This window comes from Cherax quadricarinatus, chromosome 62 (assembly GCF_038502225.1).
Source record: "Cherax quadricarinatus isolate ZL_2023a chromosome 62, ASM3850222v1, whole genome shotgun sequence".
Lineage (NCBI taxonomy): Eukaryota > Metazoa > Arthropoda > Malacostraca > Decapoda > Parastacidae > Cherax > Cherax quadricarinatus.
The window spans coordinates 18,726,033-18,753,335 of record NC_091353.1 but is presented as its reverse complement, the minus strand read 5'-3'; the positions used below and the strand labels follow the sequence as shown (position 1 = coordinate 18,753,335).

Genomic DNA, 27,303 nt, shown 5'->3' with positions numbered 1-27,303 from the left:
AGCCGTTAGCCGATTTTGGCGCTAATTGATGAATCCTTTACCCCAGGGTGCAGCGTACAGGCAGGCCTTGCTTTACAGTGCTTTGCTTGACACAGTTTTAATAATACACTGGTTTTTCAATTATACCCATACTATTCTTCATCTATTCAGACATCCTGCAATAAATACATTCACTACTCACTATAAGCTAAGGATGAAAATATTTTAAGGTAAGTAATGTGTGTACTGTATATGCATTTTCAACAATTTTCTGTGTGTAATAAGACCAAAAAAAAAAAATTAGGTTCAGTACTTACCGAGACATAAGACTGCGAAGTTGGCGCTGGATACTCACCTGATGGCAACATGGAGTCCTGCCACTTTCAGAAGTTTTGCTGATATACTTTTTTCCTTTGTTTTTATTTTAATTTATTTAATTTTTATGTTCTGATAATTACAATTTATAATAGTTCTTGAAATTTCATAGCCAATCTTTGTTCTGACACTATTATTTGGTACTGAAATAGTACTCAAATAGTCACAAACACACAGACATGTGAACATTTTCACCTGTCTTGGTCATTTACTGTTGTCTGGAAATATATAAAAAGTATGTGAGGTTGAAAGATAAAGAATCTAACACAAAGTGGGAGTTGTCACAGCTGCTCTTCGCTGATGACACTGTGCTTCTGGGAGATTCTGAAGAGAAGTTGCAGAGGTTGGTGGATGAGTTTGGTAGGGTATGTAAAAGAAGAAAATTAGAAGTGAATATAGGCAAGAGTAAGGTTATGAGGATAACAAAAAGATTAGGTGATGAAAGATTGGATATCAGATTGGAGGGAGAGAGTATGGAGGAGGTGAATGTATTCAGATATTTGGGAGTGGACGTGTCAGCGGATGGGTCTATGAAAGTTGAGGTGAATCATAGAATTGATGAGGGGAAAAGGGTGAGTGGTGCACTTAGGAGTCTGTGGAGACAAAGAACTTTCTCCATGGATACAAAGAGGGGAATGTATGAGAGTATAGTTATACCAATGCTCTTATATGGGTGTGAAGCATGGGTGGTAATGTTGCAACAAGATGGCTGGAGGCAGTGGAGATGCCATGTCTGAAGCCAATGTGTAATGTGAATACAATGCTGAGGAGGCGTTGTAGAGAGATTGGAACAAAATAGAATGACTTCAAAAGTATATAAATCTGTAGTGGAGGGAAGGCGAGGTAAGGATCAGCCTAGGAAAAAGTTGGAGGGAGGGGGTAAAGGAGATTTTGTGTGCGAGGGGCTTGGACTTCCAGCAAGCATGCATGAGCATATTTGACAGGAGTGAATGGAGACAAATGGTTTTTAATACTTGACGTGCTGTTGGAGTGTGAGCAAAGTAACATTTATGAAGGGATTCAGGGAAACCAGCAGGCTGGACTAGAGTCCTGGAGATGGGAAGTAGTACAGTGTCTGCACTGCAGGAGGGGTATTAATGTTGCAGTTTTATAACTGTAGTGTAAGCACACCTCTGGCAAGACAGTGATGGAGTGAATGATGATGAAAGTTTTTCTTTTACAGGCCACCCTGCCTTGGTAGGAATCGGCCAATGTGTTAATAAAAAAAATTTAGAGGTCCCAGCAATGTTTCAGACACACTGGAGTATATATGAAAATCCTTGAAGCATGGTGTAAGACAAGTGTCACTCCACTGCTGACAGTGCAGCAGTGGAGTGACACTAGATCATGCACTGCTCCAGGGAACCCTGGCTTTATTTGTTTTCACTGTTACACATAAACATGTCTCTCTGTCTGTTTGCTTATCTGTCTTTCTGTCTGCCTGTTGTGTGTGTCTGTCTTTCTGTCTGCCTGTGTATCTCTATCTTTCTGTTTGCCTGTGTGCCTCTGTGTTTCTGTCTTTCTGTCTGCTTGTCTCTGTCTCAGAGAGCCACTCATGAACCAACAAGTATTGCACACTATGCAGAGTCATCATGTCTGATTTCTGAACAAGTGAAAACGCATATTACTTGCCAGTCATGCTTATTATGCCTTATATCTACAAGTACAGTATAGCACTTTGGATTTTTGGGGGTTATCCTAGGTAATTTACATTATGTATGATAACTGTACCTACTTATGTGTACCTGTGAGAGAGACAGAGATAGAGACAGAAAGAGATATAGACAGAGACATAAAAAGAGACAGAGATATAGACAGAGACAGATATAGACAGAGACAGCAAAAGCCAGACAGCCAGTGGCCAACCACCCACCCACATGGCCGGCCGGCCAGCAAGCCAGCCAGCCAGCCGGCCACCTGGCCAGCCAGCCGGCCTGCCAAACATGTCTTACACATGTTCCAGAATTGTTTCTCTCTACTTAGGGCATAGGTTATAGGACATTCTGGTAGGATGACACTAACAGTGGTATGAAAAATGAAAGGATGCTGCACAAATGTTGCACATAGGTTATTATCGAGGTTTTTGATATTTCCTCAACCACTTGTGGCCACATCCATCTCAGAGCCATTAAACTCTGGGTCAACATCACTTTCCTCTTAAAAGGGGAGTGTTAATACGACATGATATCAGTGAATCCCTGGTGTTCGCCATAGTATTTGCTCTAGCTGGTACTCAATTGAACTGGTGTTCCCACAAGGTACTAAATGGTCCCAGATTTTTTTTTTATACTGCACACATCGAGTGTTAAAACCCATTATATACTGACTAGGCAACTGAGGCCAACTGTGCCAAATTTGGAGGCAGGAAAAATGAAACGTTGATATACGTTTGGTGCGCTAGCGGTAATAACATAGATTTACGTTTGTACAGTTTAACCCTTTCAGGGTTTGTGCCATACTAGTACGGCTTGCACGCCAGGGTTGGTGCCGTACTAATATGCATAAATTCTAGCACCTGCAAATCTAGCGAGAGAAAGCTGGTAGGCCTACATATGAAAGAATGGGTTTCTGTGGTCAGTGTGCACAGTATAAAAAAAGTCCTGCAGCACATAGTGCATAATCAGAAAAAAAAACTCCAACCATGTTTTTGGTTTAAAACAGCGACTTTGCAGTGTATTTTCGTATGCTATTTATGATGGTATTCTAGTTTTCCTGGTCTTATTTTATAGAATGGAAGACATATTACAGAAATCAAGATGATTTTGACTGGTTTCACAATGAAAAGTACCTTGAAATTGAGCTCAGAGTAGCAGAAATGTTTGATTTTTGCCAAAGTTCAAAAGTAAACAAATCATGCCAAGCGTCCAATACACGTCAACTAGTGAGTCTAATATTCTTTCACAAGTGCGCTGATATTATTTATACCATTTCTACACTAATGCAGTAATCTGCATAACAGTAAATCTCCTATTTTTTGTGAGAATAAAAATTCAAAGTGGAAAGCAAAAGAAGTGTAACAGAGGCCTGGGGACGTGACTAATGAACAGAGGAAATGTTATTTTAGTGCCAGGAATGTCTGTCTTGTTTATTCTAGACCCTATATGGAAATTGGCATCTTTTGAAATTTGTATGAAATTGGCAAAATTGCCAACTTCAGACCACTTTATTGCACAGTTGACATCGGTAAATGGGTAGTTTCTTGTACTCATTCGATAGAAAAAATGGAGTGCCAGTGAAATAGTTATGATTTTTGTCGACTGGTACATTGGAATTGGCCAAAAATAGGGTTCAAAGTGGGGGAAATCGCCGATGCGTAAACATCGTCGAAACCGCTAACTTCACAAGAGCATAATTCCCTAAGTTTTCCATCAAATTTCATACCTTTGGTGTCATTATGATTGGGAAAAGATTCTCTATCATTTCATAAGATTTTTTTTTTCTCAAAAAATTTCCGACCCTGAGAACAAGTTTAGGATTGGGCCTGCCAACCCTGAAAGGGTTAAACCTTTGACTGTTTTGGTCGTATATATTCGTCTTATGCGCCACTGTTTCGGATGTATTTATACGTGTAAATTCTAGTGGCTTCAAATCAAGCAGGAGAAAGCTGGTAGGCCCCACATGTGAGAGAATGGGTCTCCATGGTCAGTGTGCACCATATATAAAAATTGGGGAGCCAGTGGTGCATTGTGGGAATGCCATTTCAGTCGTCCTTGTTCAGCATGCCTAGCGGTAAGAAATATGTGACTTCCCAGCAAATCTGGGACTCTTCTCTTCCCAAGTGATGCTCTAACAGAGATGGAAGTGTCAGTGAAGATCAATTTTATGGTTTTGAGGAGTTTGAGACCAAAAGCAATGCCCAGGATACCAGAAGAATGAAGGAGAATGAAGAATGAAGAAGGAAGAATGAAGAAGGAAGAATGAAGGAGAAGGAAGAATGAAGGAGAAAGAGAGAGAATGAGGGAGAAAGATAATTAGATAGGATGGAGGGGAAGGGAGCATCAGACCCCATTGTTTTGACAGGCAGTAGGGGGAGTGAGTATGAGACAATATGTCATCTTGACAGCTACCAACTCCTGACTCAAAACAATTATATGCCACACACTCACACGCAAGACAGGCTTGCTGAATGGTGATAATAGCAGTTATATGAAAGTATCCAGTGACTATATATGTGTATATATATTATAGAAACCAGAAGAAAGGAAGAAGGGAAGAAGGGAAGGAAGGACAAGATGAAAGGAAGAAAAAAAGTAAGGAAGGAAGGAAGGAAGGAAGGTAGGAAACGAATGCAGGAAGGTAGGAAAGAAGGAATGATGACACACGACCATTTACCTAGGATATGTTGTGTATCTTTATATGTGTATGCTTCTAGACTGTTGTATTCTGAGCACCTCTGCAAAAACAGTGATAATGTGCGAGTGTGGTGAAAGTGTTGAATGATGATGAAAGTATTTTCTTTTTGGGGATTTTCTTTCTTTTTTGGGTCACCCTGCCTCGGTGGGAGACGGCCGACTTGTTGAAAAAAAAAAAAAAAAACTACGTAACACAACTGCCTGCTAATGCTCACAAAAATGCACACACACTCGCTTCATGTTAAAGGAGTGTAAAACACCATTGTATATGACACCATGTTTCACAGAGTTCCACAAGCTGCACAACTTCTAGGAACATGTCCACTGACTGTACATTTGTATATATATATATTATAAAACAATAGTAATAACAAATTTTTTGAATTGTTTGTTTGTGTAAACAAGTTTTGTAAACAATATATTGATAATTATGTTTGTGCATTTATTGTGTTGTATACAACAAGTGTATATATGTACATTGCACCTCACTTTGAACTCACAGGCCACATAAGTTATGTGAAAAATAAAATAGTGAAAAAACAAGAAACTTTTGAATACAAGTAAACCAAATTTTACTGGGTGAGCGGCAGTCACCGCTGTTGCCATACATGGCTCATTTTCTACCAACCTCACACCTCTATATCTGGTAAGTACTGATGGCAAAAAAAATTTTTTTTTTTCGAATATTTCTCGACACCAGGAGACACTTCAGGATAGGGGCTTGTGACAGTCAAAGGGTTAACCCCTTAAGGGTCCAAATCTGAAGTGGTGCCCCAGTGTCCAAGAATTTAAAAAGAAAAAATTTGTTATTTTTTCTTATGAAATGGTAGAGAATCTTTTTTTGAAGGTAATAAAACAAAAAGTACAAAATTTGATGGAAAATTGACGAAAGTATGCTCTCGCGAATTTTGATGTGTCAGCGAAACTTACGAATTGGCGATTTTGCCGACTTTGACTCCCATTTTAGGCCAATTACATTATTCCAGTCGACCAAATTCTTAGCTATTTCACTAGTATTACTTCTATTCTATCGATTGAGCACAAGAAATCGCCAAGACAACTGTTTCAACTACAAATTAAAGTGATCGGAAATTGTTAATTTGGCCAATTTAACACAAAGTTCAAAATATTCCAATTTCAAAATAGGCTCCAGAATAAACAATGTAGGTATTCCTGGAACTAAACTAACATTTCCTCTGTTCATTAGTTACATTTTGAGGCTTTACAAATAAATTCCATTTTGATTTTTTATTCACATAATGAATTTTTATTCACACCAAAAATTAGAAGATTTACTGTTATGCAATATTGTAATAATTGTATAAATATCATCACCACATTTGTGAATGCATATCAGACCCACCAGCTGGCGTGTATTAGACGTGTGAGGTCGTTTGTTTACTCTTGAATATCAGCAAAAATTTAACATTTCTGCTACTTTGAGCTCAGTTTCAAGCCATTTCCAGTGCTAAAACCAATCAAAATCATCTCTATTTCTATAATATGTCTTCCATTCTATCAAATGAGACCAAGAAATCGCAAATACAGCTATAAAAAACATACAAAAAAACACTGCAAAGTCGCTGTTTTAATCGAAAAATCATGATTTCAGTTTTTTTCTCTTATTATACACAGTGTGCTGCAGGATCTGTTTTATGTGGTGCACACATACCACATAGATGTATTCTCTCATATCTAGGCCCAAATGTACCACTCACAGTTTATCAGAGTGAGCTGAGCTCATGACGTAGATCTACGGTTTGGACCCTGAACGTAAAGCCGTAGATCTACGGGACAGACCCTGAAAGGGTTAAGGGTTAATAGATAATAATGTAAACATGTTATCAGGCTTTTATATGCATTCGAAAACGAAAAAAGGCTATGTTTCACCTTACATGGATTTTTGCTTGACAGCAGTAGCCAGGAACCTAACCTGTTGTATAAGTGGGGACTTCTTGTATTTAGTTTCCCTAAGTGATTGCTACTGATGCTGTCAACTTCCTATCTTGCATGTAAATGACAAACCTACACTGGAAAAGAATTAAACAATAATAACACATTAAAAATAACTTACCGATGTAGAACGTTTTGAGTTCTACAGGAAGATCTTCCAAAATTCCCCTCTGAGCTATTGGCACATCCGCTATTTGATACTGACGACACAGGAAAGCTAATATGGCAGGCGGTGCATCAATACAGTCCAGCATGTAAGTCTCAAAACCAAACTTTCTGTGGAATATTAATACATGAGATATTTAATCACTGAATAGCAATATAGAGAGGTACATATGTCAGCTTATTTTTCATGTATAAATTTATCACACAAGACATTAATAATAATAATAATAATAATAATAATAATAATAATAAATTATAGGGGAATAAGTTTACTGAGTATACCAGGGAAGGTGTATGGTAGGGTTATTATTGAAAGACAGAGAGCAGGATTGCATAGATCAAGTGTTTACATTTATTTATTTATTTATTAATTTGAACATGATACAGTGAAGTACAAAGGAATACAGTTATTACAGTGCAACATGCCAAAGCCTCTTGTATGCAGAGCATTATGGGCAGGCTTAAAATTAATTTAAGATTAACTAAGCAATGATATATTCTGCAGTAAAAACATTATTGTAAACAGATAACAATTTAGCACAAATGAGTATTACAAAGACAGGTCATATGGTCATTTACTGTGTTGCTGAGCATTCAGTAGAATGGAGTATTCTGTTAGGTAATGTAATTAAAAAATAAAGTTTGATTGGGTCACAGGTTAGACATTTATGAGATACAATAATGAGAAACATTTATGAGATATAATTATTCAGTATTTATTTAGTTGTGGGTGAGTAAGTGATTTTTGAGAAGAGACTTGAGTTTATAAACAGACAGTGTTTCTTTTATATTCATTGAAGCATATATGTAAACAGTATTTAGATAAAGGTAGAGAAGTTTTCATTGCATTTATAGATTTAGAAAAGGCTAACGATAGGGGAGTAATGTGGCAGATGTTGCAAGTGTATGGAATAGGTAGTTACTAAATGCTGTAAAGCGTTTTTACAAGGATAGTGAGGCTCAGGTTAGGGTGTGTAGGAGAGAGGGAGATTACTTCTCAGTAAAAGTAAATTTTAGTCAGGGATGTGTGATGTCACAATGGTTGTTTAACATATTTATAGATGGGGTTGTAAAAGAAGTAAATACAGTGGTCCCTCGTTTTTCGTAGTTAATCTGTTCCTGGAGCTGCTACTATTAACGAAATCTACGATTTGCGAATCAATTTTCCCCATAAGAAATAATGTAAATACAATTAATCCGTTCCTGACACCCAGAAGTATTAAAACAAAAAATTTTTTTACATGAAATATAGATGTAGTACATAAACAATACAGTGGCACATGAATTAAACATTAACACCATAACACTTACCTTTATTGGCGATTCTTTTTAGTGTATGGAAGACTGGAGAGAGATTGGATTGTTTATAGTTTGGAAGGGGAATCCCCTTCCAGCAACGCCTCAGGTACCAATTGCTTTTCTGGGGTTGCGTCTCTTCTCTGTTTCTTAATGCCACTAGGACCAGCTGGAGTGTCACTGGAGTCCTGTCTTGCAAAATAACTGTGGAGAGAGCTCTGTTTCTGGCATCTCTTTAACACTTCCCTAAAATGGCCCAAGACTTTGTCACTGTACATGTTGCCAACATGGCTTGCAACAACCTTGTCAGGGTGATGTTTCTCCATAAAGCTTTCCATCTTACCCCACATAGCAAAAATCTCTTTAATTTCTGAAGAAGGCACCTTCTTCCATCTCTCTTCCTCCTCCTCTGCAGCAAGATTCTGAGCTGAGATCTGTTGCTGTTCCTGCTGAAGCTCTTGCAGCTCCTCAGTGGTGAGCTCTTCATTGTGGTCTTCCACCAATTCTTCCACATCCTCCAAACTCACATCCAACCCCATGGAACTCCCCAGTGCCACAATAGATTTAACAACAGACATAGGCTCATCAGGGTCAGTCCCAAACCCTTCAAAATCCCTCTTGTCGACACAATCTGGCCACAATTTTCTCCAGGCAGAGTTCAAAGTCCTGGTAGTCACTCCCTCCCAAGCCATACCTATAAGGGTTATGCAATGGAGAATGCTGAAGTGTTCTCTCCAAAATTCCCTTAGGGTCAAGTCAGTGTCTGTGGTCACAGTCAAGCACCTGTGAAACATTGCTTTGGTGTAGAGTTTTTTAAAGTTTGCAATGACCTGCTGGTCCATGGGCTGGAGGAGAAGAGTGATATTCGGGGGCAAGAACTTTACTGTGGTGAACCCAAACTCCTCAAAAATTAGGTCATCCAAGTTTGGAGGATGAGCAGGTGCATTGTCCATTACTAGCAGACACTTGAGATCCAATTTCTTTTCCAGGAGGTAATTCTTCACACTAGGGCCAAACACTTCACTGAACTACTCGACGAAAATTTCCCTTGTGACCCATGCCTTACTATTAGATTTCCAAAATACACACAATTTACTCTTCATAACATTGTTTTTCCTGAACACTCTGGGATTTTCAGAATGGTACACTAGTAATGGCTTCACTTTGAAATCCCCACTAGCATTAGCACAGAACATTAGTGTCAGCCTGTCTTTCATAGGCTTGTGTCCTGGCACTGCCTTTTCTTCCTGTGTAATGAAGGTCCTCTTTGGTATTTTCTTCCAAAAGAGGCCTGTTTCGTCACAATTGAACACTTGTTCAGGTTTCAGTCCTTCAGCCTCTATGTACTCCTGGAATTTATGCACATATTTTTCAGCCGCCTTGTGGTCCGAACTGGCAGCCTCACCATGCCTTACCACACTGTGTATGCCAGTACGGTTCTTAAATCTCTCAAACCAGCCTTTGCTGTCCTTAAATTCACTCACATCACCACTATTTGCAGGCAATTTCTTCACCAGATCATTGTGCAACTGCCTAGCCTTTTCACAAATAATCGAAGTCATAAGAGTATCTCCTGCTAATTGTTTCTCATTTATCCACACCAATAATAACTTCTCAACATCTTTGAGTACTGGTGATCTCATTTTTGTCAGCATAGTTGCCCCCTTTGCAACAACAGCATCCTTGATTTCCTTTTTCTTGGCCACTATGGAACATATGGTTGTGTAGGGTTTCTTATACATCCTTAGCCGCACTTGCACCACTTTCATATTGTTCAATGATGTTTTTCTTAAATTCAATCGTATTTCTCACCTTCTTTACCACAGGCTTGGCACTAGGAGCTTTCTTTGGAGCCATGGTAGCTTATTTAGTACTTGCAAGCACTAAAATAAATGGAATATTATGAAATATTTCGCTGGAACACGTGAGAGGACCTTCGCTCACTGGTAAACAATGCCAGACTGGCTGCCGCCCCGGCTCACGCCGTGGGTACGCGTCCCGGACGAACTACGACTCGCGAGTCAACCTATGAAAAGCGAGCCCATGTTTATGAAAAGCGAGGGACCACTGTACTAGGGTGTTGGGGAGAGGGGTGAGATTAAAATATGTGAAATATAATACAAAATGGGAGTTGGTACAATTACTTTTTGCTTATGATACTGTGCTTTTGAGAGATTCTAAAGAGAAGTTGCAAAGGTTTGTGGACGAGTTTAGGAGGATGTGTAAAGAAGTTGCAAATGAACAAAGATAAGAGTAAGGTGATTAAGGTATCAAGCAAGTTAGGTAAGGAAAAATTGGATATTAGATTAGAGGAAGGGAGGAAGTATGGAAGAAGTGAATGTGTTCAGGTATATGGGAGTGGAAGTGTCAGGATGGACATATGAAAATCAAGGTAAACCATAGAAGTGATGAAGAAAAAAAGGTGGGTGGTGTATTGAGGTATCTGTAAAGAACATTATCCATGAATGCAAAGAAGGGAATGTACAAGAGTACAGTGGTGCCAACACTCTTATCTGGGCGTGAAGCATGGGTTGTGAATGTTGCAGCGATTAGGAGGCTGGAGGCAGCGGAGATGTCGTGTCTAAGGGCAATGTGTGGTGTAAATATTATGCAGAGAATTCATAGTTTGTAAATTAGGAGGTGTGGAGTTACGAAAAGTATTATCTAGAGGGCTGTGGAGGGGTTGTTGAAGAGGTTTGGTCATTTTGAGGGGTTAGAGCAAAATAAGATGACCTGGAGGGTGTATAAATCTGCAGTAGAGGGGAGGAGAGGTTATGGTCATCCTAGGTAAATATGGAGGGAAGGGGTAAATGAGGTTTTGTGTGCAAGGGGCTTGGACATGCAGCAGGCATGTGTGAGTGTGTGACAGGAGTGAATGGAGATGAATGGTTTCTGGGACCTGACAACTGTTGGAGTATAAGCAAGGTATGAGTGTGAGTATGGTTCCTTTTTGTACTATGGTGGGGGAAGTCGCGCGTGTTGGAGCTCCGCCAAATTCGTGTGTATCTGGCAATCCCAGAGGGGCCAGAGTGCGGAAAATAGGCATGTGAAAACCTAAAGTGCATATACGTTTTTAAACACACAGAAGGGAAGCATCAGTGATCATTGAAGAGAAAAAATAGAGATTACAGTGCCAAGTGTTAGTGTGCCAGGCCTCAGAGTAACGGTTGTTATGGAGGGTGCCATATTGGAAATGATTTATGATTAGCAGTGATAGTAGATCAGTGAGGGAAATAAGAAAGATCAGGGATTAGCCTAAACTCAAAGAGCAGAAAAATTAAGAAACAAAAAAGGACTACTGTTAAACCGACAGGAGAATATAAGATATTATTATTAATAAAAGTGAGGAGAGCGGGTTGTGAACTAGACCTATAGGTGTTACCACACAATGGGTAGTGTTTTAAACTGAAGGATTGTTCTCATCTCATATAAGGAATACAGTGAATGATGAGGTATTGATGTTCAGTGATATAGTGATCTTAAATTGTAGATTACAGCAATGTGGCAAATGCCCAATACATGGTGCATAATATATGGAATATATTCATGGGTCGACCATCACCAGCAATAAAATCATTGCCAGAGGTGACAGTGAAGTGTAAACTATTGTACAAGTTTTAAAACGAGGGAAAAGAATATGACTAGGCAGTGATATAGTAAACTAAATTTGTGGATAAGAGTTAATCCTTTTTAATCCTGAGTGTAGTGTACAATCTATGGTGTAATTATATGGGAACAAGTGTGCAAGTGCCACGTGCACCCCTCCTCCCAGCCCCTGCCTCGTGCCTCCCCCCATTCCATGGATCCTACACCGCCCAACCAACAATCCCAACCCCTGGTCCCCTTCCTCACACCCTCACCCTCTTTCCACAGATCCCCACCTCCCAGCTTACCACCCCACTGCACAGCCCCCTCCTCCTATCATCCCTACCCTCTATCCAAGGATACCCACTGTCCAACCCCCCCACCTACCAGCCACCCCACCTCCCAGCCCACACATATTAACCCACCATCCACCACATACACCTGCTTAAAAGTGATCATGGCCAGGAGTAAAGTCTGTTGTATATGTGAAAAATTTTTTGGGAGAAACATGAGGGGCACTGATTGTGAAATATGTGGTAAAACATCACATATATCATGTACAAAGCTTCATGCAACCATGACAAATGACCTAACATAAGAAAGTTGTTTCTGGAGGTGTCCCAGTGAAAAAGACAGCTGGTTAGGCATAAGAGAGGTACTGAAAAGTGAAAACCTAGAAAGCGTAAGGAAGTTTCTAAGGAGCTTGCCAGAGTTATATGAAGAGTGGAAAACAGGGGATAAGGAACAAGAAAAGGAGGAAAGTGATAACAGAGGTGAAAACAAGGGCGTGGAAGAGTGGAAAACGTCCTACAGAGCAAGTCGGAAAAGAATGAAACAGGGATACATAACATAGCGGAAGGGGAAAGGGAAAGAGAGGATGAGAAAGCTAGTGCAGGAACAAATGAAAATGAGAAAAGGGAAGAAATTAGCCTAGAAGAAAGTGAACACGAGAACTCAGATCAGGTGGCAGAACTTGGGAACAACACAAAATCAGTAACATTTGCAGATACTATGCAAAAGGTATGTGCCTATATTACCTGGAGTTTACCTGGAGAGAGTTCCGGGGGTCAACGCCCCCGCGGCCTGGTCTGTGACCAGGCCTCCTGGTGGATCAGAGCCTGATCAACCAGGCTGTTGCTGCTGGCTGCAAGCAAACCAATGTACGAGCCACAGCCCGGCTGGTCAGGAACCGACTTTAGGTGCTTGTCCAGTGCCAGCTTGAAGACTGCCAGGGGTCTGTTGGTAATCCCCCTTATGTATGCTGGGAGGCAGTTGAACAGTGTCGGGCCCCTGACACTTATTGTATGGTCTCTTAACGTGCTAGTGACACCCCTGCTTTTCATTGGGGGGATGTTGCATCGTCTGCCAAGTCTTTTGCTTTCGTAGTGAGTGATTTTCATGTGCAAGTTCGGTACTAGTCACTCTAGGATTTTCCAGGTGTATATAATCATATATCTCTCCCGCCTGCGTTCCAGGGAATACAGTTTTAGGAACCTCAAGCGCTCCCAGTAATTGAGGTGTTTTATCTCTGTTATGCGCACCGTGAAGGTTCTCTGTACATTTTCTAGGTCAGCAATTTCACCTGCCTAGAAAGGTGCTGTTAGTGTGCAGCAATATTCCAGCCTAGATAGAAAAAGTGACCTGAAGAGTGTCATCATGGGCTTGGCCTCCCTAGTTTCGAAGGTTCTCATTATCCATCCTGTCATTTTTCTAGCAGATGCGATTGATACAATGGTATGGTCCTTGAAGGTGAGATCCTCCGACATGATCACTCCCAGGTCTTTGACGTTGGTGTTTCGCTCTATTTTGTGGCCAGAATTTGTTTTGTACTCTGATGAAGATTTAATTTCCTCGTGTTTACCATATCTGAGTAATCGAAATTTCTCATCGTTGAACTTCATATTGTTTTCTGCAGCCCACTGAAAGATTCAGTTGATGTCCGCCTGGAGCCTTGCAGTGTCTGCAATGGAAGACACTGTCATGCAGATTCGGGTGTCATCTGCAAAGGAAGACACGGTGCTGTGGCTGACATCCTTGTCTATGTCAGATATGAGGATGAGGAACAAGATGGGAGCGAGTACTGTGCCTTGTGGAACAGAGCTTTTCACCGTAGCTGCCTCGGACTTTACTCTGTTGACGACAGAGATTGCTGAAATAAACACAGAAAATGTACCAACATGTTGAGGAAGGGAAAGTGTAGTTTCAACAAAGAGTGCAGGTACAGTGGACCCTCTATAATCGTAAGGCTCAAAAGTTGTAATTTTTGAAAATCATAATGTTATTTTTGTCAAAACATTGACTCGCGAATTGTCGTTTGACTCGCAAATAGTCATTCGTCCCAGACGCATACTCACGGCTCCGAGCCGCCTCGCACTCCCTTCCCAGAAAGTATGGCATTGTTTACCAGTGAGTGACGGTCCCCTCACTTGTTCATACGAAATATTTCATAATATTCCATTCCTTTTAGTGCTTGCAAGTGCTAAATAAGCTACCATGACTCCAAAGAAAGCTCCTAGTGTCAGGTCTTTGGTAAAGAAGGTGAGAAATACAATTGAATTCAAGAAAAACATCACTGGACAATACGAAAGTGGTGTACATGTGGCCGAACTGGCCAGGATGTATAAGAAACCCCATACAACTATAGCTTCCATCGTAGCCAAGCAAAAGGAAATCAAGGAAGCTGTTGTTGCAAAGGGGGTAAATATGCTGACAAAAATGAGATCGCCAGTACTCAAAGATGTTGAGAAGTTATTATTGGTGTGAATAAATGAGAAACAATTAGCAGGAGATAGTCTTATGCAGTCGCTTATTTGTAACAAGGCTAGGCAGTTGCATGACGATCTCGTAAAGAAATTGCCTGCAATGAGTATTGATATTTGTGAATTTAAGGACAGCAAAGGCTGGTTTGAGAGATTTAACCCTTTCAGGGTAGACAGGCCCTCTCCCAGACTTGTTCTCAGGATTGCCAAATTTAAAAAAAAAAAAAAAAACTTATGAAAAGATAGAGAATCTTTCCCCGATCATAATGAGACGAAAAATGTGAAATTTGATGGAAAACTTACAGAATTATGCTCTCGCGAAGTTAGCGGTCTCGACGATGTTTACGCATTGGCGATTTTGATCACTTTGAGCCCTATTTTCTGCCAATTTCAGTGTACTAGCCGACAAAAATCAAAACTATTTCGCTAGAACTCCATTTTTTTTTATATCGAATGAGTACAAGAAACCACCCATTTACCGATTTCAACTATCCAATAAAGTGGTCAGAATTTAGCAATTTTGCCAATTTCTAAATAGGGTCCAGAATAAACAAGAAAGTCATTCCTGGCACTAAAATAACATTTCTTCTGTTCATTAGTCACGTCCCCACCCCCCTCTTACATTCTTTTGCTTTCCACTTTGAATTTTTATTCTCACAAAAAATAGAAGACTTACTGTTATTCAGACTACTGCATTAGTATAGAAATGGTATAAATAATATCAATGCACTTGTGAAAGAATATTAGACTCACCAGCTGACGTGTATTGGATGCATAGCATGATTTGTTTACTTTTGAACTTCGGCAAAAATCGAAGATTTCTGCTACTCTGAGCTCAATTTCAAGGTACTTTTCATTGTAAAACCAATCAAAATCTTCTTAATTTCTGTAATATGTCTTCCATTCTATAAAATGAGACCAGGAAAACTAGAATACCATCATAAATACCATACGAAAATACAATGCAAAGTCGCTGTTTTAAACCAAAAACACTGTCAAACTTTTTTTTTTCTCATTGCATACTGCGTGCTGCAAGATTTTTTTTATACTGCGCACACTAACCACATAGACCCATTCTTTCATATGCAGGCCTGCCAGCTTTCTCTCATTAGATTTGAGGGCGCTAGAATTTAGGTGTACTAGTACGTCAAAAAAAACGGGTGCGTAAGGCTTACTAGTACGTCGGAAACCTTGAAAAGGTTACGAACCGTAGTGGCATACACAGTGTGATAAGGCATGGTGAGGCTGCCAGTTCGGACAAAACTGCAGCTACAAAATTCGTAAGTGAATTCAAGGAGTACATACAGACTGAATAATTAAAACCTGAACAAGTGTTCAATTGTGACAAAACAGGCCTCTTTTGGAAGAAAATGTCAAAGAGGACCTACATTACTCATGAGGAAAAGGGACTGCCAGGACACAAGCCTATGAATGACAGGCTGACACTCATGTTCTGTGCTAATGCTAGTGGGGATTTCAAAGTGAAACCGTTACTAGTGTACCATTCTGAAAATCCCAGAGTGTTCAAGAAAAACAATGTTATGAAGAGTAAATTGTGTGTGTTTTGGAAAGCTAATAATAAGGCATGGGTCACGAGGGAAATTTTCATCGAGTGGTTCAATGAAGTGTTTGGCCCTAGTGTGAAGAATTACCTCCTGGAAAAGAAATTGGATCTCAAGTGCCTCCTGCTAATGGATAATGCACCTGCTCATCATTCAAACTTGGATGACCTAATTCTGGAGGAGTATGGGTTCATCACGGTAAAGTTCTTGCCCCCGAACACCACTCCTCTCCTCCAGCCCATGGACCAACAGATCATTTCAAACTTTAAAAAACTCTATACCGAAGCAATTTTTCAAAGGTGCTTTAATGTGACCTCAGTCACTCACTTGACCCTAAGAAAGTTTTGGAAAGATCACTTCAGTATCCTCCATTGCATAAGCCTTAGAGGTAAGGCTTGGGAGGGAGTGACTACCAGGACTTTGAACTCTACTTGGAGAAAATTGTGACCAGATTGTGTCCACAAGAGGGATTTTGAAGGGTTTGGGGCTGACCCTGAAGAGCCTATGGCAGTTGTGAAATCTATTGTGGCATTGGGGAGTTCCATGGGGTTGGATGTGAGTTTGGAGGATGTGGAAGGGTTGGTGGAGGGCCACAACGAAGAGCTAACCACTGAGGAGCTGCAAGAGCTTCAGCTGGAACAGCAACAGACCGCTACTCAGAATATTGCTGCAGAGGAGGAGGAAGAGAGATGGAAGAAGTTGCCTTCTTCAGAAATTAAGGAGATTTTTGAAATGTGGTTAGGATGGAAAGATTTATGGAGAAACATCACCCTGACAAGGCTGTTAGGCTGTTGCAAGCCATATCGGCAACTTGTACAGTGACATTTTAGGGAAGTTTTAAAGAGATGCCAGAAACAAAGCTCTCTGGACACTTTTTTTTTGCAAGACAGGGTTCCAGTGACTCTCAAGCTGGTCCTAGTGGCATTAAAAAACAGAGAAGAGAAGTAACCCCAGAAAAGGACTTGGTACCTGAGGTGCTGATGGAAGGGGATTCCCCTTCCAATAAGTAAATAACCCAATCTCTCCCCTCCTCCAGTCTTCCACACACTAAGAATTGCCAATAAAGGTAAGTGTTATGCTGTTAATGCTTCATTCATCATGTCCCACTGTATTGTGTATGTACTACATCTATATTTCATGTAAAAAAAATTTTTGTTTTAATACTTCTGGGTATACGGAATGGATTAATTGTATTTACATTATTTCTAATGGGGAAAATGATTTCAAAAACTCATCAATTTCGAAAATAGTCACACTTCCTGGAATGGATTAATTACGAAAAACGAGGGTCCACTGTACTTCCATCCAGTAATGTGTAAAGCTTCAACGCAGTCCAGAGAATGTTATGACCTGAGCTGCCCAGACCACCATATAAAAGGAACGCTACAGAGCTTGCAGAGAAAGGGAAATTGAACAGCAATCTTTTTAGACAAAAAGAGAAAAGATCGAACCAAAGGAAGAGACAAACAGGGGGAATGGTACAGAGAGGACAGGTGGGCAGTAACATGGAACGTACCAAACCAGGCATCAGCCCATCAAGGCCGAATAAGCAACCAAATGCGAACCCAGTACTGGAGAAACCAGGGGTGTGTACACCAGGGGACATATTTGCAAATATTCAGGGTTTGAAATCAAATAACAATGACAAAGTTAATGTCAGTGGGCTCCTAACAGAAGCGAATGTCATGTTCAGAGCATTTACAGAAACACATACAAGGGATGTTTTAGATAGAGATATAAAGACAGAAAACTACAACATGTGTAGATGTGACAGAATTAATAGCTTGCAGGGAGGAGTAGGAATCTATGTTAAAGGTACTTTCTGTTGCACAGAAGTGCTGAACACTACGAATGATATAGCAGAAATTCTAGGCATTAAAGTTGAAAATAGGAATTTGGTAATTATCCTAGTATACAAACCACCATCAACAACTGTTGAGGAATTCACAGATAAGCTAAGGAAGATAGATAGCTATCTGGATAGGCTAAGGAAAGAGCTTAGATCTAAGTGAAATACTGGAGGCCTTAAAGAGTGCAGACATAGCTCCTTGGCATAAGGAAGGTAGTAGAGCACTAGCTAAAAATTACAGACCAGGAACCCTAACCTCGCACATCATAAAAGTCTTCAAAAGAGTGATGAGAGGGCAGATTACAAATTTCATGGAGCAGCACAACCAACATAACCCGAACCAGCATGGTTTTAGAGTAGGACAATCGTGCCTGTCACAGCTGCTGAACCATTATAACAGAATTACGGAGGCATTGGAAGACGACCAAAACACAGATGTGATTTACACAGATTTTGCAAAGGCGTTTGACAAATGTGATCATGGATTGATAGTGCACAAAACGAAGGCCATGGGCATTACGGGCAAGGTAGGCAGATGGATTTTCTTGTTTCCTAACACACAGAACACAAAAAGTAGTAGTGAACAGGGCAAGATCCAGCATCAGTGAGGTCAAAAGCTCAGTGCCCCAAGGCACTCTCCTGGCACCTCTGCTGTTTCTCATCCTCATAGCAGACATAGACAAAAACACCCAGCACACTTTTGTACCATCATTTGCAGATGATGCTAAAATAAGCATGAAAGTCAGTACGGTAGAGGACACCGAAAGAGTACAGGAAGACATAAACAGGGTTCTCCAGTGGGCAGTGGAGAACAACATGACATTCAATGGTGATAAGTGCCAGCTGCTTAGGTATAGAAAGAATAAACTCAAAAGGAACACTATATATAAAACTCAAAAGGGTCACCCAATAGAAAGTAAGGAACACGTAAAAGACCTGGGAATAATTATGTCAGCGGACCTTTCTTTTAAAGACCACAACAAGACAAAGACCATGACAGCCAGGAAGATGAAGGGGTGGGTATTGAGAACTTTCAAAACAAAGGAAATAATGCCAATGGTGACACTCTTCAAATTACTTGTGCTCCCTCACTTAGAATATTGCTCAGTGCTGATGGCCCCATTCAAAGCCGGAGAAATATCGGAGCTGGTACAAATACAGAGATCATTTACAGCTCACACTAAGCCTGTAAAGCACCTAAACTACTGGGAACACCTGCAAGTATTAAGCATGTATTCATTGGAGTGGAGGAGAGAGAGAGATACATGATAATATATACCTGGAAAATACTTGAGGGGCTGGTCCCAAATCTGCACACTGCCATAACAACATACTGGAGTGAGAGATATGGGAGGAAGTGTAAAATAAACCCAGTGAGGAGCAGGGATGTGGTGGGAACAATACGGGAACACTGTATCAACATCCGGGGTCCCAAACGATTCAACATCTTACCAGAAGTTATCAGAAACATAGCTGGAACAAGTGTAGAAGCCATCAAGAGGAAACTGGACAAGTACCTTCACCAGGTTGGCAACAGTTAGGCAACTTTATTCTGAAACGTTTTGCCTACACAGTAGGCTTCTTCAGTCGAATACAGAAAGCAGGCAGGAACAGTAGAGATGTGAAGACGATGTAATCAGTCCATCACCCTTGAAGTCGTACATTTGAGGTTGTCAGTCCCTCAGCCTGGAGAAGTTCTGTTCCATAGTCAGGAACTATCTGAAGATCAAGCGACAGTGCGGAGACTTAAATACTGTCGGAAGGAGTGGTGCAGAGTAGTATTTAAGTCTCCACACTGTCGCTTGGGGTCCATGATAACTTGTTTTGCAGTTACAAGCACAAAAAACACTGGGATAAGGTGAAATGTACCGAATGTATGTATGGATGCGACCACACTGGCTGGCTTGTAAACACTGGTGCTGAAGCCACATGTGGGACGCGTCCTGGACGACTCACGTAAGGCAAGTTTTTTAGCGTGAGGTGAGGTAAAATTTTTGCATTAAATGTATCGTATGGTGGACTTAACGTAACGCTATGCCATCGTAAGGGAGGGTCCACTGTATATATTTTTTTTTTATTTTTTTTTTTTATTATCACACTGGCCGATTCCCACCAAGGCAGGGTGGCCCGAAAAAGAAAAACTTTCACCATCATTCACTCCATCACTGTCTTGCCAGGAGGGTGCTTTACACTACAGATTTTAAACTGCAACATTAACACCCCTCCTTCAGAGTGCAGGCACTATACTTCCCATCTCCAGGACTCAAGTCCGGCCTGCCGGTTTCCCTGAACCCCTTCATAAATGTTACTTTGCTCACACTCCAACAGCACGTCAAGTATTAAAAACCATTTGTCTCCATTCACTCCTATCAAACACGCTCAAGCATGCCTGTTGGAAGTCCAAGCCCCTCGCACACAAAACCTCCTTTACCCCCTCCCTCCAACCTTTCCTAGGCTGACCCCTACCCCGCCTTCCTTCCACTACAGACTGATACACTCTTGAAGTCACTCTGTTTCGCTCCATTCTCTCTTCATGTCCGAACCACCTCAACAACCCTTCTTCAGCCCTCTGGGCAACAGTTTTGGTAATCCCGCACCTCCTCCTAACTTCCAAACTACGAATTCTCTGCATTATATTCACACCACACATTGCCCTCAGACATGACATCTCCACTGCCTCCAGCCTTCTCCTCGCTGCAACATTTATCACCCATGCTGCACACCCATATAAGAGTGTTGGTAAAACTATACTCTCATACATTCCCCTCTTTGCCTCCAAGGACAAAGTTCTTTGTCTCCACAGACTCCTAAGTGCACCACTCACCCTTTTCCCCTCATCAATTCTATGATTCACCTCATCTTTCATAGATCCATCCGCTGACATGTCCACTCCCAAATATCTGAATACATTCACCTCCTCCATACTCTCTCCCTCCAATCTGATATCCAATCTTTCATCACCTAATCTTTTTGTTATCCTCATAACCTTACTCTTTCCTGTATTCACTTTTAGTTTTCTTCTTTTGCACACCCTACCAAATTCATCCACCAATCTCTGCAACTTCTCTTCAGAATCTCCCAAGAGCACAGTGTCATCAGCAAAGAGCAACTGTGACAACTCCCACTTTATGTGTGATTCTTTATCTTTTAACTCCACGCCTCTTGCCAAGACCCTCGCATTTACTTGTCTTACAACCCCATCTATAAATATATTAAACAACCATGGTGACATCACACATCCTTGTCTAAGGCCTACTTTTACTGGGAAATAATTTCCCTCTTTCCTACATACTCTAACTTAAGACTCACTATCCTTGTAAAAACTCTTCACTGCTTTCAGTAACCTACCTCCTACACCATACACCTGCAACATCTGCCACATTGCCCCCCTATCCACCCTGTCATACGCCTTTTCCAAATCCATAAATGCCACAAAGACCTCTTTAGCCTTATCTAAATACTGTTCACTTATATGTTTCACTGTAAACACCTGGTCCACACACCCCCTACCTTTCCTAAAGCCTCCTTGTTCATCTGCTATCCTATTCTCCGTCTTACTCTTAATTCTTTCAATAATAACTCTACCATACACTTTACCAGGTATACTCAACAGACTTATCCCCCTATAATTTTTGCACTCTCTTTTGTCCCCTATGCCTTTATACAAAGGAACTATGCATGCTCTCTGCCAATCCCTAGGTACCTTACCCTCATCCATACATTTATTAAATAATTGCACCAACTGCTCCAAAACTATATCCCCACCTGCTTTTAACATTTCTATCTTTATCCCATCAATCCCGGCTGCCTTACCCCTTTCATTTTACCTACTGCCTCACGAACTTCCCCCACACTCATAACTGGCTCTTCCTTACTCCTACAAGATGTTATTCCTCCTTGCCCTATACACGAAATCACAGCTTCCCTATCTTCATCACCATTTAACAATTCCTCAAAATATTCCCTCCATCTTCCCAATACCTCTAACTCTCCATTTAATAACTCTCCTCTTCTATTTTTAACTGACAAATCCATTTGTTCTCTAGGCTTCCTTAACTTGTTAATCTCACTCCAAAACTTTTTCTTATTTTCAACAAAATTTGTTGATAACATCTCACCCACTCCCTCATTTGCTCTCTTTTTACATTGCTTCACCACTCTCTTTTTCTCTATATACTCTTCCCTCCTTGCATCACTTCTACTTTGTAAAAACTTCTCATATGCTAACTTTTTCTCCCTTACTACTCTCTTTACATTATCATTCCACCAATCGCTCCTCTTCCCTCCCGCACCCACTTTCCTGTAACCACAAACTTCTGCTGAACACTCTAACACTACATTTTTAAACCTACCCCATACCTCTTTGACCCCATTGCCTATGCTCTCATTAGCCCATCTATCCTCCAATAGCTGTTTATATCTTACCCTAACTGCCTCCTCTTTTAGTTTATAAACCTTCACCTCTCTCTTCCCTGATGCTTCTATTCTCCTTGTATCCCATCTACCTTTTACCCTCAGTGTAGCTACAACTAAAAAGTGATCTGATATATCTGTGGCCCCTCTATAAACATGTACATCGTGAAGTCTACTCAACAGTCTTTTATCTACCAATACATAATCCAACAAACTACTGTCATTTCACCCTACATCATATCTTGTATACTTATTTATCCTCTTTTTCTTAAAATATGTATTACCTATAACTAAACCCATTATCATTTACACCTGGCACCCCAAACTTACCTACCACACCCTCTCTAAAAGTTTCTCCTACTTTAGCATTCAGGTCCCCTACCACAATTACTCTCTCACTTGGTTCAAAGGCTCCTATACATTCACTTAACATCTCCCAAAATCTCTCTCTCTCCTCTACATTCCTCTCTTCTCCAGGTGCATACACGCTTATTATGACCCACTTTTCGCATCCAACCTTTACTTTGATCCACATAATTCTTGAATTTACACATTAATATTCTCTTTTCTCCTTCCATAACTGATCTTTCAACATTACTTCTTCTTTCAATGTACCAGCTGTATCCCACTGAGGTGGGGTGGCCCAAAAGGAAAAACGAAAGTTTCGCCTTTTAAATTTAGTAATATATACAGAAGAAGGGGTTAGTAGCCCCTTGCTCCCAGCATTTTAGTTGCTTCTTACAACATGCATTGCATACGGAGGAAGAATTCTGTTCCACTTCTCCATGGAGATAAGAGGAAATAAACAAGAATAAGAACTAGAAAGAAAATAAAAGAAAACCCAGAGGGGTGTGTATATATATACTTGTACATGTATGTGTAGTGTCACCTAAGTGTAAGTAGAAGTAGCAAAACGTACCTGTAATCTTGCATATTTATAAGACAGACAAAAGACACCAGGAATCCTACCATCATGTAAAACAATTACAGGCTTTCGTTTTACACTCACTTGGCAGGACGGTAGTACCTCCCTGGGTGGTTGCTGTCTACCAACCTACTACCACAGGATGGTAGTACCTCCCTGGGTGGTTGCTGTCTACCAACCTACTACCACAGGATGGTAGTACCTCCCTGGGTGGTTGCTGTCTACCAACCTACTACTACTACTTGTAAGTGTGAGGAGATTTAACAAGATACCTGAGGTGGTGTATAGGTATCTTGGAGTGACACTGGTTCATGCTGGAGGCTCCTGAGTCCACTATGTTTACCCTGATGCCTTGTTTGTCCATCAGTTCTTTGAAGAGGTTCATATCGTCCTTACTCTCGCACACAAACGCCATCAAGTCGTTTTCACTAATGCGATTCTCCACATATTTGGCATACCCAGAATGTTTTATGTTTATCTGAAAAATAGGACAGTTTGGTAAATACAGTAGTTAGGTAAATATTAGAGTTAGCTAAATATGGGAGTTAGGCAAATATAGGAGTTAGGTAAATGGGACCATTAGGTATATAGAGGAGTTAGGTAAACGGGGCAGTTAGGCAAATAGGAGTGTTAGACAAACAGGACAGTTAGGTAAATAGGAGAGTTAGGTACACAGGACAGTTAGGTAAATAGGATAGGTAAGTAAGACAGTTAGGTAAATGGGACAGCTAGGTAAATATGAGAGTTAGGTAAGTAGGACAGTTAGGTAAACAGGATAGGTAAATAGGAGAGTTAAGTAAATTGGACAGTTAGGTAAATAGGAGAGTTAGGTAAATCAGACAGTTTGGTAAATAGGAGAGTTAAGTAAATAGGACAGCTAAGTAAATAGGACAGTTAGGTAAATAGGAGAGTTATGTAAATCAGACAGCTAGGTAAATAGGAGAGTTAGGTAAATAGGACACTTAGGTAAATATGGGAATAAGGTAAATATGGGAGTTAGGTAAATAGAAGTAAAGCAACTGTTGTGTGATTGTTCTAAAATGAATCAAGACTCCACCAATCTTTGCATTAGGTCAATTGCACAATTTTGCAACATTAAATACTATACAAAAAAAAAAATAGAATATAACCATTTCTAAGAGAATTCTTCCTCCATAAGTCATGCATATTGTAAGAGGCAAGGGGGCCAGGAGCAAGGGGCCAGGAGCAAGGGGCCAGGAGCAAGGGGCCAGGAGCAAGGGGCAGGAGCAAGGGGCCAGGAGCAAGGAGCAAGGGGCCAGGAGCAAGGGGCCAGGAGCAAGGGGCCAGGAGCAAGGGGCCAGGAGCAAGGGGCCAGGAGCAAGGTGTCAGGAGCAAGGGGCCAGGAGCAAGGGGCCAGGAGCAAGGGGCCAGGAGCAAGGGGCCAGGAGAAAGGGGCCAGGAGCAAGGGGCCAGGAGCAACGGGCCAGGAGCAAGGGGCCAGGAGCAAGGGGCCAGGAGCAGGAGCAAGGGGCCAGGAGCAAGGGGCCAGGAGCAAGGGGCCAGGAGCAAGGGGCCAGGAGCAAGGGGCCAGGAGCAAGGGGCCAGGAGCAAGGGGCCAGGAGCAAGGGGCCAGGAGCAAGGGGCCAGGAGCAAGGGGCCGGGAGCAAGGGGCCGGGAGCAACGGGGCGGGAGCAAGGGGCCGGGAGCAAGGGGCGGGAGCAAGGGGCCAGGAGCAAGGGGCCAGGAGCAAGAGGTGGGAGCAAGGGGCCAGGAGCAATTGGCCAGGAGCAAGGGGCTGGGAGCACGGGGGCGGGAGCAAGGGGCGGGAGCAAGGGGCCAGGAGCAAGGGGCCGGGAGAAAGGGGCCAGGAGCAAGGGGCCAGGAGCAATTGGCCAGGAGCAAGGGACTGGGAGCAAGGGGAGGGAGCAAGGGGCCGGGAGCAAGGGGCGGGAGCAAGGGGCCAGGAGCAAGGGGCCGGGAGCAAGGGGCCGGGAGCAATTGGCCGGGAGCAAGGAGCCGGGGGCTAGGGGCTGGGAGCAAGGGGCTGGGAGCAAGGGGCTGGAAGCAAGGGGCCAGGAGCAAGGGGCTGGGAGCAAGGGGCCGGAAGCAAGGGGCCGAGAGCAAGGGGACGGGAGCATGGGGCCGGGAGCACGGGGCTGGTATAACGGGCTTATTTGGTATTCTGGTAGCGGGTGGTTAAATGATATACGTCTTCGGAGGCTTCTTACTTTATTGATAACTAGTGTTGGGTTACACAGGCTTGTGTGCTTGTGCCCATGGCCCGGGCAGGGCCATGCCCACGAGAGAGAGCTGGGAGGCCTTGTGTGTTGTTGCTAGGCCGCTGTGAGAGTGAGATGGAGGCATGTCTGGGCATACTGAAGTGGCAAGGCCTCTAGGTGGCAGCACCAGCATGACGCGAAATATGAACTAAGCTGGCAGACAGCATGGGCTGTCTGTGCAGACAGTACAGGCTGTCTACACTGGGAACAAGGGCCAGGAGCAAGGGGCTGGGAGCAAGGGCCAGAAGCAAGGGGCTGGGAGCATGGGGCTGGGAGCAAGAAGCCAGGAGTAAGAGGCCAGGAGCAAGGGGCCGGGAGCAAGGGGCCGGGAGCAAGGGGCCGGAAGCAAGGGGCTGGGAGCAAGGGGCCGGGAGCAAGGGGCTGGGAGCACGGGGCCGGGAACACGGGGCTGAGCAAGGGGCCAGGAGCAAGGGGCTAGGAGCAAGGGGCCAGGAGCAAGGGGCCAGGAGCAAGGGGCCAGGAGCAAGGGGCCAGGAGCAAGGGGCGGGAGCAAGGGGCCGGGAGCAAGGGGCCAGGAGCAAGGGGCCGGGAGCAAGGGGCTGGGAGCAAGGGGCGGGAGCAAGGGGCCAGGAGCAAGGGGCCAGGAGCAAGGGGCCAGGAGCAAGGGACCAGGAGCAAGGGGCAGGAGCAAGGGGCCGGAAGCAAGGGGCCAGGAGCAAGGGGCCGGGAGCAAGGGGCCGGGAGCAAGGGGCGGGAGCAAGGGGCCAGGAGCAAGGGGCCAGGAGCAAGAGGTGGGAGCAAGGGGCCAGGAGCAATTGGCCAGGAGCAAGGGGGCGGGAGCAAGGGGCGGGAGCAAGGGGCCAGGAGCAAGGGGCCGGGAGAAAGGGGCCAGGAGCAAGGGGCCAGGAGCAATTGGCCAGGAGCAAGGGACTGGGAGCAAGGGGAGGGAGCAAGGGGCCAGGAGCAAGGGGCAGGAGCAAGGGGCCAGGAGCAAGGGGCCGGGAGCAAGGGGCCGGGAGCAATTGGCCGGGAGCAAGGAGCCGGGGGCTAGGGGCTGGGAGCAAGGGGCTGGGAGCAAGGGGCTGGAAGCAAGGGGCCGGGAGCAAGGGGCTGGGAGCAAGGGGCCGGAAGCAAGGGGCCGAGAGCAAGGGGCCGGGAGCATGGGGCCGGGAGCACGGGGCTGGTATAACGGGCTTATTTGGTATTCTGGTAGCGGGTGGTTAAATGATATACGTCTTCGGAGGCTTCTTACTTTATTGATAACTAGTGTTGGGTTACACAGGCTTGTGTGCTTGTGCCCATGGCCCGGGCAGGGCCATGCCCACGAGAGAGAGCTGGGAGGCCTTGTGTGTTGTTGCTAGGCCGCTGTGAGAGTGAGATGGAGGCATGTCTGGGCATACTGAAGTGGCAAGGCCTCTAGGTGGCAGCACCAGCATGACGCGAAATATGAACTAAGCTGGCAGACAGCATGGGCTGTCTGTGCAGACAGTACAGGCTGTCTACACTGGGAACAAGGGCCAGGAGCAAGGGGCTGGGAGCAAGGGCCAGAAGCAAGGGGCTGGGAGCAAGGGGCTGGGAGCAAGAAGCCAGGAGTAAGAGGCCGGGAGCAAGGGGCCGGGAGCAAGGGGCCGGGAGCAAGGGGCCGGAAGCAAGGGGCTGGGAGCAAGGGGCCGGGAGCAAGGGGCCGGGAGCACGGGGCCGGGACCACGGGGCTGAGCAAGGGGCCAGGAGCAAGGGGCTAGGAGCAAGGGGCCAGGAGCAAGGGGCCAGGAGCAAGGGGCCAGGAGCAAGGGGCCAGGAGCAAGGGGCAGGAGCAAGGGGCCAGGAGCAAGGGGCCAGGAGCAAGGGGCCAGGAGCAAGGGACCAGGAGCAAGGGGCAGGAGCAAGGG

General features: G+C 43.3%; 1 protein-coding gene across 1 annotated transcript in view; it reads right to left on the bottom strand.

Moving 5' to 3' along the window:
• SMC5 (structural maintenance of chromosomes 5) overlaps positions 1-27,303 on the bottom strand; it is a 454,493-nt gene that overhangs the window by 327,019 nt on the left and 100,171 nt on the right. The window contains exons 7-8 of the mRNA XM_070098521.1: positions 23,486-23,691; positions 6,781-6,935 (exon numbers count right to left, since the gene is read on the bottom strand). Of these exons, the coding sequence (XP_069954622.1) occupies positions 6,781-6,935; positions 23,486-23,691 (361 nt within the window). The remainder of the gene's footprint in view (positions 1-6,780; positions 6,936-23,485; positions 23,692-27,303) is intronic.